Source organism: Artemia franciscana, chromosome 17, assembly GCF_032884065.1.
Source record: "Artemia franciscana chromosome 17, ASM3288406v1, whole genome shotgun sequence".
Lineage (NCBI taxonomy): Eukaryota > Metazoa > Arthropoda > Branchiopoda > Anostraca > Artemiidae > Artemia > Artemia franciscana.
Window position 1 is genome coordinate 3,328,917 of NC_088879.1, and position 13,713 is coordinate 3,342,629.

The following is a 13,713-nucleotide window of genomic DNA, read 5'->3' on the forward strand; positions in this document are numbered from 1 at the left end:
TTTTTGTTTAAATAATGCTAGAAAATCCTGAGCCCCCTTCATGGAATTTCTCTTCCCCACGACAAACTTCTCCAAGTGAAAATCCTTCCACATAGCTTCCTAACCGTCAATCCCCCCAACCAAAAAAATCCCCGTAAAAAGTCTGTACACTTCCCAATAACCATTACTGTATGTAAACACCGGTCAAAGTTTGTAACTTGCAGCCCCTCCCTGGGAACTATGGGGGAGTAAGTCGTCCCCAAAGACATCTTATTATGTTTTTCGACTATGCTGAACAAAATGACTATCTCAAAATTTTGATCCATTGACTTTGGGAAAAATGAGTGCGGGAGGGGGCCTAGGTGCCCTCCAATTTTTTTGGTCACTTAAAAAGGGCACTAAAACTTTTTATTTTCATTAGAATGAGCCCTCTCGTGACATTCTAGGGCCACCGTGTCGATACGATCACCCCTGGGAAAAAGAAGAAAAAAACAAACAAAAACAAAAAACAAATAAACACGCACCCGTGACCTGTCTTCTGGCAAAAATACGAAATTCCACATTTTTGTAGATAGGAGCTTGAAATTTTTGCTATAGGGTTCTTTGATACGCTGAATGCGATGATGTGATTTAAGATTATATCAAAATCTTTTGATGGGTTAGACTAAATTCGATGAAACTTGTATATTTAAAATCAGCATAAAAATCCGATGCATTTTAATGCATCTATTAGAATGAAAATTTCCATTTTTTAAACTTTCGTTTACTATTGAGCCGGGTCGCTCTTTACCACAGTTCGTTACCACGAACTGTCTCAAAAGACAAAAATATGAGCAAGTCAATAAAATACTAAGAAAAAATAACAATAAAATCAGAATATAATCAGCTACGAGCTACTTGTATGTAAAATAATAATGTAGAAGCAAAAACCAGATACTGTAAAAATCAGACTTGAGCTTTTGATTTGAGGACAAATTAAAGATTTAAGAAATTAACAAATAAAAATTAATATTAAAATTATACAAAAATAAAATAATAAAAATTATACAAATTATACAAAATTATAAAAAAATCACACAAAATTATAAAAAAATATAAACAAAAATGTACAAAATTATACAAATTACACAAATTATACAAATCAAACAGTTCGTGGTAACGAACTGTAGTAAGGAGCGACCCGGCTCAATAGTAACCAAAACTCTAAAAAATGGAATTTTGATACCAATAGCTACATCAAAAGAATCGCATTTTAATGCTGGTTTTAAATATATAAGTTTCATCAAGTTTAGTTGTACCCATCAAAAGTTACGAGCCTGAGAAAATTTGCGTTATTAAAATTTGCGTTAAAAGTCATAGAATGTTAACGAAAATCACACCATCAGATTCAGCGTATCAGAGAACCCTACTGTAGAAGTTTCGAGCTCCTATCTACAAAAATGTGGAATTTTGCATTTTTTGCCAGAAGGCAGATCACGGATGCGTGTTTATTTGTTTTTTTGTTTTTTTGTTTTTTTGTTTTTTTGTTGTTTTTTTTTCTTTTTCCCAGGGGTGATCGTATCGACCCAGTTGTCCTAGAATGTTGCAAGAGGGCTCATTCTAATGGAAATGAAAAGTTCTAGTGCCCTTTTTAAGTGACCAAAAAAATTGGAGGGCACCTAGGCCCCCTCCCACGCTAATTATTTTCCCAAAGTCAACGGATCAAAATTCTGAGATAGCTATTTTATTCAGCGTAGTCGAAAAACCTTATAACTATGTCTTTGGGGACGACTTACTCCCCCACAGTCCCCGTGGGAGGGGCAACAAGTTACAAACTTTGACCTGTGCTTACATATAGTAATGGTTATTGGGAAGTATACAGGCGTTTTCAGGAGGATTTTTTTGGTTTGGGGGAGGGGTTGAGAAGAGGGGGATATGCTGGGGGAACTTTCCTTCGAGAATTTGTAATGGGAGAAGAAAATTTCCATGAAGGGAGAGCAGGATTTACTAGCATTATTTAAAAAAAAAACAATTAAAAAATAAAAGTGAAAAAGCTTGTTCAGCTGGAAGTAAGGAACAGCAATAAAACTTAAAACAAACAGAAATTATTACCCGTATGAGGGGCTCACCTCCTTCTAATACCTCGCTCTTTACGCTAAAGTATTTTCAGTAATTTCAACTACTTATTCTACGGCTTTTGTGATTCAGGGGGTCATTCTTAATGAATTGGGATAAAATTTAAGCTTTAGTGTAAAGAGCGAGGTACTGACGATGGGGCGAATCCCCTCATATATGTAATAAAAACATGAGAATACAAAAGTTCTTATAGGGACGTGTGGCCGTACCTTATTTTGTAAATAACTCTACTCTAGATAAACTATGGTGGTCATGTCAGTGAACGTGTGGTAAACAGCGATGCAAAAATTTTGAAAATAAGAGCTGGGATTTTTATGGAAACTCCAAATATATACGTTGTCTAGACTGGAGAAACCTGAGAAAAGTTATTCGCACAAAATTCGAAACAGAGCTAATTTATAAGTTACGTAAATCTTTTACCAATAAAAAGATTCGTAAAAAATTAAAAGTTCTAGTTGCCTTTTTAATTAACCAAAAAATCGGGGGGCAACTAGGCTTCGTCCCCCGCTCTTTTTTCTCAAAATCATTCGATCAAAATTATGAGAAAGCCATTGAGCCAAAAAAAAAATATGCAAATTTCGTTTTGATTATTCCTCTGCGGAGAGCCAAAATCAAAACATGCATTGATTCAAAAACGTTCAGAAATTAAATAAGAAAAACAAGTTTTTTTTAACTGAAAGTAAGGAGCGACATTAAAACTTAAAACGCACAGAAATTACTTCGTATATGAAAGAGGCTGCTTCCTCATCAACGCCCCGCTCTTTACGCTAAAGTTTTTTACTGTTTTAAAAAGAAGAATTGAGAGAAAGAGTCAAACTTTAGCGTAAAGAGCGGGGCGTTGATGAGGAAGCAGCCTCTTTCATATACGAAGTAATTTCTGTGCGTTTTAAGTTTTAATGTCGCTCCTTACTTTCAGTTAAAAAAAACTTGTTTTTTTTATTTAATTAAAGATCTAGAATTACCTGCACTCCGCCGTCTCCTTCCCGAGGCGGACGTTTTGCCCTGTGAAGCAATAACATCACTAGTTTCACCAGTATCCACATTTTTCTTATTGCTTCTGTCTCTGCCTAGTAGACATTTTTCTTGACGAAAAATCTCACTTGACCTATCTTCCTTCTTTGAAGAGCCTCTCACGTGATTTTGCAGGCTTGTAGATTTGTTTATATGTGCAGTTGAATGGGTTTTGCTGGTGCAGCGATGTTGTCTAGAACAAAGATTTATTTAATTTTTAAAAATTTAAGATTAAAGAAATCTTAAATTAAATTTAAAATTATAAATTTAATTAAAAATTAAATTTTTAATCTTAAAATATCAAGATTTAAAAAAATTTAATTTAAGATTAAAAATTAAAAAAATAAAGATCATTTAATTTTTTCTTAGAGAGAGAAATAATTTATTAACCAAAATAATGCTTACACAATCTTTCAACAATAAATGAAGAAACCCATTGGGATGCATATGATGGTTGTTTTCATCCTTATAATCTACTAATATTTATTCACCCTTCACCTATAAAAAAAAAGTTGTGAAAATATAACAACTTTTAACTATTAGCACACACTATTAAACAATATCGTGGATAGATCATAAAGGGCATGGAATCGAATCACTAGTGAGGCATATGTAATCAACCTAGATCATTAACAACTTCCCAGAACAATTTAAAAATTTAAATTTGTTATTTGCCGAATAAATTTCTTTACCTTGAAAAAAACTATATTAGTAAATAGTGTACGAGGATTTGCTTCCTCATTGATTTCTTCTCCGCATAATTCTGTGCGTCTAAGCATCGTCTTCAGGCACTGGATTCATACACGGGTTGACAGAAGACATTTTCTGGTGACATTTTTGATTAGCATTTCTTCTCGCCAGACATTATGGCATAGCCAAAGCCCAAAAATTTAACTCTCTTGTCAATTCTTTTTCTTAGGCGGCAAGTCAGTCAAATACAATGGTATCAGTTTTCTTCGTCGCTTCAACTAAACAAACATAAGAGGGTCGAACTTAAGGGGTTTCTTACTCAAAAGTGCGCTAAGTTGTAGGTTATCCTTAGCAATTCTTCTCGTAATTATATTATGCAATATAACTTTTTATATGTATTTATTAACCGGCAGTTTGATGTCTGCACGCTACTTATTCTTTAGACTCTGTTTAAACAGGTTACAACTAACCAATACTTGACTGAATCCAATACTTGACTTTAAGATTTGATTAAACAAAATATTCACCAGATTTTGTTATTTCTATTAACATAAAAACTGTCAAAATCACTAATTCAGGAACGTCAGGCAAACTCCAAATGTTTAATATGGGAGGTATAGGAAGACTCCTTGAGAGTGTGTCCTGCCTTATTGATCATCAATTGTGTTCAAGAGACCGACACAAATTTGTTGAACAACCTTGTGGACGAAAGCAGTCCACAATTGAAATTGTTGTTCGTCAAACTTGTTGGTCAAATTAAGTGGGGATTTCAAGGATGGTTATCACGGGAAAAATTGTTTTTGTTCGTACAATTTTAGAAGATAAACAAAAGTTATTTTGCCACGAAGTTAGTTACATTGATTTTTAACTTAATTTCTTATCTAAAATAAAATGTGAAGTACTTTTTCTTAATTACCCACCCCTTTCCTTCCAAAGGACACTGAAGAAATTTTGGTGTTTTTAATTGAAACTTTCGTTGATCAAACAGTAAAAAAGTGCATAAGCAGTGAAAATTACCTGATTAAAAATGAGTTTAATTGAAAATAGTAAAAAAAATATTAAATTGATATTGAAAATATTGCCATTGATTTCTAGTAATAATAAAGATTTGTGTTCTGGCTCGAAGTATACACATTCAATTAATAAACAAACATATTTTCACGATTGTTGATCAACATAGTTCAACAACAGTTTTCTCATCAAAAAAGAGGCCTGTACAACTTCATATCATGCGTTTTCAAAGCCCTGGGCTAAGCACGATTCTGCTCGAAATACATTCCAGCTAGCGTCTTTCGTGGTCAACTAGGATTTGTTGAATCTGGAACCCGCTGGAATACTTTTTAAACGTAGGGTTATATTTTTATTGGTAATTCTAGCCCATTCCTTCCGGAAGACACGCCCCAGAAAATATCCCCCCACAGAAACACAGCCCCCTTGGAAAATGCCCCCAGAGAAAAAATACTTCCTGTGGAAAATGCCCCCTTCCAGAATACCACCCGCAGAAAATGCCTCCCCTGGAAAATACCCGTCAAAGATACCACCTCATGGAGCAATACCCCCCTGCTGAAAATAATCTTCTGCAAAAAATACCCCCTATTCATGCAAAATACCCCCCAAAATGCCTCCCTTTGAGAAAACAGCCCCCCCCCCCCGGAAAATACATCCTAGTTGAAAAGACACTATTCCTAAAAATTTTCTCCCTACTCAAAATTCTCCAACACAATTCCCCCCCCCCTCTCAGACAACTCCCCAACAAAATGTACCTATGTTTACCAATAGCAAATACTATCTGTAAAAATTGGACAATTTGCTCACAAGAGCACAGAGTCAATTTTTGTTAATTGAACTGAATCACAAAAGCACTTAATATTCCATAATGGGGCTCTCTGATTGTTTTTTTGTTTGGGAGGGAGGGAGGTACGTCAAAGGGTGCTTTTTAATGCCAAAACATCTCAACTCTCATTGAGCCATCAGATAAACACAAAATTAGATCTAAGGGAGAGAAGAAAAGGGGGACGAGATAGAAAATCTATATATATAAAAACAAGTTGTCTGTCCGTTACGCCAGATTACATCTTATCTATATATAAAAATGAAACTAAACTGAAAAGCAAACTGAAACTAAAAATGTAGAAACTGGGAATTGCATAAATATTTCTATATATTTTGACAATAGATTAAAGTAATTCGAAAACCTTATAACAGATATTTATAATTTTGAGGTTTATTATAAATTGTTGAGTGTTAGCATCCTTGGCACGTAAAAATTTTTTCTAACAGTCAATGTTAAAATGAACACTGACAAATTGAAAAACATTGAAAAAGATAGAATGTTACCAAAAAGCAAAACCAGGCTTGCGGTTCAAAGAAAAAGGGCCAGATTAAGAATGTGCAATTTACGTCAACGAAGGCGTGTCGAGGAACTACCAGAGCAACGCGAAACCAGACTTACTTCTGAAAGAGAAAGTAAAAAAAGAAGGCGTGCCGAGGAATCACAAGAACAGCAAGAAAACAGGGTTGCGGCTGATAGAGAAAGTAAGAAAAGTAAGCCTGCCGAGGAATCACAAGAGCAACCTGAAAATTATCGCCTGGCATTCAGGTACAGCCCAGTCGATGATTATAGTAGATGTGTTCAAATCGGGACTATGTCTAAAATTTGTCCCTATTGCAAGGCCTTGAAATTCAATGGTGAAACAATGGGAATGTGTTGCGCCTCAGGAAAAGTTAAACTTCCTCTATTGGCTGCACCACCAGAGCCATTGAAAACTTTGCTTACTGGAACTACGTCAGAAATCTAAGCGTTTTTTATCACAGAAAAGAAAATATAACTCATGTTTCCAAATGACGTCGTTTGGTGGCCAAATCGAAAATCCAGATCAATTTATGCCTACTTTCAGAGTAAAAGGGCAAATTTATCATAAAGCAGGGTCCCTTCTACCATTCTCAGGCGAGAATCATAAATTTTTACAATTGTACTTCGTCAGTGATGGAAATTCTGAATTGAATGCACGTTGCGAAATTTCTCCCAACGTTGAAAGGACAATCGTTTCCCAATTGCAACATCTTTTCCACGAAAATAATATTTTAGTGCGTCTGTTCAAAACAGCCATCGATTTGATACCTACTGATACACATAAAATTGTTATTTCCGCTGACAAAACGCCTCCTGGCCAACATGTGCGTAGATACTATGCTCCAACTATCGACGGAGTGGCAATCGTTATGGTCGGTGATCAGTTTTTACCTCGAGATATTATTCTTCATAAGCGAAACGCTCAGTTGGTAAGAATTGCTGAAACTCATCGATGCTACGAGGCCCTACAATATCCTATCATTTGTTGGGATGGAGCCGACGGCTATCACTTTAATATTAAATTGATGAATCCAGCCACTAACAAAGAAATGAATAAGAAATGCAGTGCAATGCATTATTATTCCTATATACTAATGATTTGGCAGGATGAAGAGAGTTATATTTTAAAATGCCGTCAATTGTTTCACCAATATGTCGTTGATATGTATGCAAAAATTGAATAAGAACTTTTGCTATATATCTGCCTGAATCAGACCAAGCTCCGCTCTGAACAATACATTCATTTGCGAGATGCAGTTGTAAATGACGGTAATACCACAAACGTTGGAAGATTAACGATTTTACCTTCGTCATATGCTGGCAGTCTCCGTCATATGCATGAATATGCTCAAGATGATTTTGCGTATGTTCGTCTCTATGGTCGTCCAGATTTATTTATTACATTTACATCTAATCAATCTTGGGACGAGATACGGCAGCTTTTACTTCAAGGACAATTGGCGGTTCATAGACATGACATTACGGCCCATGTCTTCCGGAAAAAGTTGAAATCACTGATAAACTACATAGTAAAACTTAAAGTGTTTGGGTCAGTGCGATGCTGGATGTACTCAGTGGAATGGCAAAAACCAGGTTTGCCACACGCACATATACTAATCTGGCTACATAATAAAATTACGTCTAACGAAATTGATGATGTGATTTCCGCTTAAATACCTGATGAAAATGTCCATAAGGGGTTATATGATATTGTTGTAAAAAATATGATACATGGACCTTGCGGTGCATTGAACGAAAATTCACCATGCATAGCCAAAGGAAGGTGCACAAAGCAATATCCTTTATTTCTAGTATCCAAGACAATTACTGGCAATGATGGTTACCCACAATATAGAAGAAGATCTACTGAAGATGGCGGTAAAACAGCAATCATAAAGAAGCGTAACGGTACCACCATCGAAGTAGATAACCAGTGGGTTGTTCCATATTCCCCATTATTATCAAAAACATTTAATGCACAGATAAACGTTGAATACTGTAACTCCGTAAAGGCAATCAAATGCATATGTAAATACGTCAACAAAGGCAGTGACATGGCAGTTTTTGGCTTACAGCCCGAAATCAAAGATATCGACGAAATCGTACAATATCAGGCTGGAAGATATATAAGCAGTAATGAAGCTGTTTGGCGAATTCTTTCATTTCCGATACATGAACGTAGTCCAGCTGTTGTTCACTTAGCGGTACATTTACAGAATGGTCAACGTGTTTGTTTCTCGGACACCAACGTGCAACAAAGAGCTATGAGCCCACCGGATACAAAGTTAACTGCTTTCTTTTCGCTATGCAAAAATGATTCTTTTGCAAAAAAACTGCTGTATACTGAAGTGCCTTCGTATTACACGTGGAATACTAAAAAAAAGGTATTCGAACGTCGAAAACAGGGTAAGTCAGTCGACGGCCAACCTACCATCTTCAAAGATACCACGATAGGAAGACTCTACACCGTTCACCCCAATCAACATGAATGCTTCTTTCTACGCCTGCTTTTGGTGAATGTACCCGGTCCGACGTCCTTTGAGTATTTGAGAACTGTAAACGGTACTATACATGACACTTACCGTAGTGCATGCCAAGCTCTGAATTTATTGGAGAATGACCAACACTGGAATAACTGCATCAATGACGCGTGCGAAACATCAACTCCAAGTTAAATTCGTGCATTGTTTGGCATCATACTAACAACTTGCTCTCCAGCAGCTCCTACAGAGCTATGGGAAAAATATAAATCAAAAATGTCCGAAGATATACTCCATCGAATACGGTTAGAGACGTCAGATATTACTTTTGATTTTACATCAGAAATTTATAAATACACTTTAGTTATTATAGAAGATTTGTGCGTATGTATGGCAAACAAACCTCTTCAGGATTTGGGAATGCCTTCACCTAATCGTACCGCTACTGTTTCGACATGTGTTGAATTGAATCGTGAACGAAGTTACAGTAGCTTTGAAATTGCCTCTGAATTTGCATTCTACAGAAACTCCCACGTGCAATATTTCCAAATCATCTGGGATGGGTAATGTATTGCAGCAATGCAAACTTATTATTTGGGACGAGTGCACAATGGCACACAAAAAATCGCTCGAGGCTCTGGATCAATGTTAGAAAGATTTGCGAGGAAATTCGAAACCCTTTGGCAGCACATCAATATTGCTTTCGGGAGATTTCAGGCAAACATTACCTATAATACCTAGATCAACCCCTGCAGACAAAATGCAATGAATGCTTGCCTGAAAAATTCTAATTTATGGGCACAAGTAAAAACATTAAAATTAACTACAAATATGCGTGTCCGATTGCAAAACGATGACTCTGGTCAAAGATTTTCAGATCAATTACTGGCAATTGGAAACGAAAAGCTCCCAGTAGACTCAATTTCAGGACGTATACAACTACCTCCTGAATTCTGTAATTTAGTGACGTCCAAAAATGAATTGATTGAAAAAGTATTTCCAAATATTCTAAACAATTATAAAAATAATAAATGCCTAAGTGAAAGAGCGATTCCTGCACCCAAAAATATAGACGTCACGAAATCAACAATGTTGTTTTGACCAAGATTCGAGACCAGGCAGTCCTTTACAAGTCAGTCGACACAGTTTTGGAACCAAATGAGGCGGTTAATTATCCATCTGAATTTTTAAATTCCGTGGAACTTTCAGGGTTTCCACCACACGTGCTACAACTAAAAATAGGCGTACCAATAATACTGTTAAGAAATATCAACCCACCAAAGCTTTGCAATGGCACGCGACTTGCCGTAAAAAAACAATGGAAAACGTATTAGAGGCCACAATCTTGACAGGGCCTTTTGAGGGTGAGACTGTTCTTATTCCTCGCATTCCCATGATACCAACGGATCTGCCTTTTCAATTTAAAAGATTGCAATTCCCAATTTGATTAGCATTTGCAATCACCATCAACAAAGCTCAAGGTCAATCATTAGAAAAATGTGGTATTGATCTTAATACTGATTGTTTTTCCCATGGACAATTGTACGTTGCATGTTCGAGGGTCGGTAAACCTGACAATCTATTTATATGCAGCGACAATTGGACAGCAAAGAATGTTGTATATTCGCAAGTTTTACGCAGTTAATTTGTATTGTATCTATCTATCTATCTATGTATATAAAAACGAGTTGTGTGTATGCATGTTTGTTTCTTTGTAAAAAGAGTGTTTGCATATGACGTCGTTATCAGTACATAAGGCTTTGTATATGCACAGACAATGGGAAAGCCAAGAATGTTGTATATTCGCAAGTTTTACGTAGTTCAAAACACATATATAAATCTATCTATATTCATAGGTGGTACACAGGGACACAACTACAATGGCGCGTAACGAATTACGCGCGTGGGGGGTGGGGGCTTGGGGGGGGGGCTTGTTGGGGTGTCGCGAAGCGCCACCCCAACAGCTAGTGATATATAATTGTTTAGAATGTCTATTAAAAAGTCGGAGATGTAAGAAATGGAATTTTCATAGACATAGATATTACTAGCCAGCTCAAAGGGGGTATATTAGAATCTCAGATATGTTAAAAAGGCTTTCACCAAAATCTGAGAGAGATGAGCTCTATTTTTTCTATTTTTTTTTTTTTTTTTTTACAAAATTCACATAGAAAAGCAAACACCCGCATTTGAGGGTATACAAACGCACTTGTATATGGACTTTTACGGATCCATATTAAATACCTTGATTATTTAATTGGTGTTCATGGTACTAGGTCTAGTAGAAGACTGGCTTCGGGGGTGATTTTCCCTGTAAGTTTCAAAATAGTTTAATGAGATTAATGAATTACTCTCAGGTAATGGCATGGTAACTGTGTATTGTAAACGTTCACTCTCCGTCCGTGTAATATTCACATCTTGAGTACCAATCAAGCCCAAGACAATGATACCATGACTTTTTCTAGATTTTTTAAAGGGGGGGGGTACTTCGATGTGAATCAGTTTTATTTATGCGGCTGATTTCTTGGTACTCTATGGTTAGTCAGCCCAAGTTCAGCTATGAGTATCGTATTTTTGATATGTTCTTATTAGAATTGTACATGGTATTCTGGTAATGAGGTTGACATAGAAAACTTGAAATGATTCCTACGTAAATTCAAAAATTTATTAGTCAATGGTTCTGTCAAATGAAGATTATGGAAGGGGATCATAGCACAAGAATTTGTTAAATTGGCAATAATGTCAGACTTAAATCAAAGATTTGTAACACATATGTGTCGTTGGAAAAGAAAACATGTCACCATCTATAACTGTAGTTAACAATGACGACATCTATGATTTTTGTTATGTAGATTACAGCATTATGGGAATCCTCATTCTTTTTGCTCTATAAAAAAGTGTCCGGACCGGGATTCCAAGGTGGTTGGCTCCGCTTGAACAGATAGTCTCCATGCTACTTTTTTATTTTAGACCAGGGCACTTCGTATGGAAGGGGTTGTCGTAGAAACTTCAAAAGGAGCTCAGTTGATTGGAAATCAAGAGGGTGTGTGCCCTTTTGAATAGTCAAAAGTGATTGGAGGGCAACCAGCTCCCCAATGCCCATCATTTACTCAAACAAATCCAATCGAAATTTGGAGATAGCAATTTTTCAGCATAGGCAACCCCCTCCCCACAATGGTCATCAGGGCTAGGGTGGTAAGTTAAACCTGGGGGCAAGTAAGTTTTTTATAGAAAGGGTGGTCCTATTAACTTTGGAGGGGGCTCATTGGATGGTTAATGAGAATTTCTAGTGCCCTTTTTAAGAGTAAAAGTGATCGGATGGCATCTAACCCCCCCCCCCCACACACACACACACACGTTGCGTTTACCCAAAATGCATCCAATAGAAATTTTGAGATAAATATTTTGTTCAAAATAGTCCAAAGATCATATAACAAGGCTTTTGGAATTGAAACAAACCCCCAGAGGTTGGGAACATAGTTGTAAGCTATGCCCCGAAGGCATTTAAGGTTCTTAGAAATATTATAGAAGGGATAGTTTATAGAAGGTTTACATTATATAAGGTTTATAGAAGGGATGATTGTATAAGCTTTAGAGGAGTCCCCTTTAGCTGAAAATTGGAGGTTCTAGACCCCTTTCAAGATTCAAATGTGATGGAGGGAAACTAGCCCCTGCCCCTAAATACCCCTGTTTTGACTTAACACAGCTGATAGAAACTGGGAGATAGCCACTTTGTTCAAAATAGTCCGCAGGACATATAACAGTGCTTTGAGGGTTGACATTATCCCCAAAACCTGGAGTAAGGTTTGTAAGTTATACCCTGGGATCATATAAAGTTTTTATGAAAGGGCGGTCACGTGAACTTCAGATGGGGCTTATTTGATTTGAAATTAGAAGTTATGGTACGCTTTTTAAGAGTCAAATGTGATTTGAGACGAACAAGCCCCCCACCCTCGCACCCATTATTTTCTCAAAAATATCAATTCAAATATAAGAATATCATAGCAATTTTGCTGAGAGTAGTTGAAGGTTCCAAAAATTTTGTCTGGGAGATGACAACACCTCCCCCACAGCCCTCAGGGCAAAGGTATATATGTTATGCCCTGGGGGCATATAAGGTTCTTATAGAAAGGGTGGTCGTATATACTTTGGAGGCTCCTCATTGGAATTATAATCAGATGTTCTAGTGCCTTTTTAAGAATAAAAGTAATCAGAGGGTAGCTACCCGCCCTCAGATGTCTTGTTTTCTCGAAATGCATCTAATAGAAATTTTGAGATAGCCATTATTCGAAATTTTCCAAAGATCATAAGCTTTTGGAGTTAATATAAGCCACCAAAGTCTAGAGACAAGTGTTGTAAGTTTTGGCCCAGGGGCATTTAAGGTTTAAGATTTTATGGAAGGGATGGATATATAGACTTTAGAGGTGGCTCATTTGGTTGAAAACTGGAAGTTCTATCAACTTCAGACGCGGATCATTTGATTTGAAGTTGGAACTTATAGTGCCCTTTTTAAGAGTCAAAGTTATTTGAGAGAAACCAATCCCCCCCCCCCATACCCATAATATCCAAAAATAAACATTCAAACAAAAAAGTTTTTAGACATAAATTTTTTTAGCATTGTTGAAATATCTAGTAATAACGCGTTTGAGGATGCCCCCCCCCTCGATTCCTCAGGGCATGGGCTGCAAGTTATGCCATTTGTTCATTTTTTACATATAGAATAGGCTATTGAGAAAGGGCATGCATGTTTGACTTATACTTTCCAAAATACGAGGTGCTTTAAGATTCTGGGATTGCTGAGGTCTCGTGAAGTGTTGAACTAAATAATAACGTAATATGTGTATATGGGTTGTCAAAAGGGTGTAAGTACTTTCAGATTTGGAATTCTCAGAAAATCATAAGGGAGGTATCAATTTACCAAAAAGGCAATATTTGCACGCTACTATTTCTACTACTACTTCTGCTACCACAACTACTTTTACTGCAACCGCTACTACCACTAAAATTTCTGAAGCGAGTACTACTAAGGCTGAGGATATTGAAATTAATATTTGAGAAAATGTTGAGAGGAAAGTTGAACTAAATCAA

The 13,713-nt window shown here is 36.5% G+C and overlaps 1 protein-coding gene across 1 annotated transcript in view; it reads right to left on the reverse strand.

The window, feature by feature from the left end:
- Positions 1-13,713, reverse strand: part of LOC136037695 (uncharacterized) — a gene marked incomplete in the record, with an annotated part of 547,833 nt that overhangs the window by 532,917 nt on the left and 1,203 nt on the right. Inside the window, 1 exon segment of the mRNA XM_065720451.1 lies at positions 3,063-3,298. Coding sequence (XP_065576523.1) covers positions 3,063-3,298 — 236 coding nt within the window.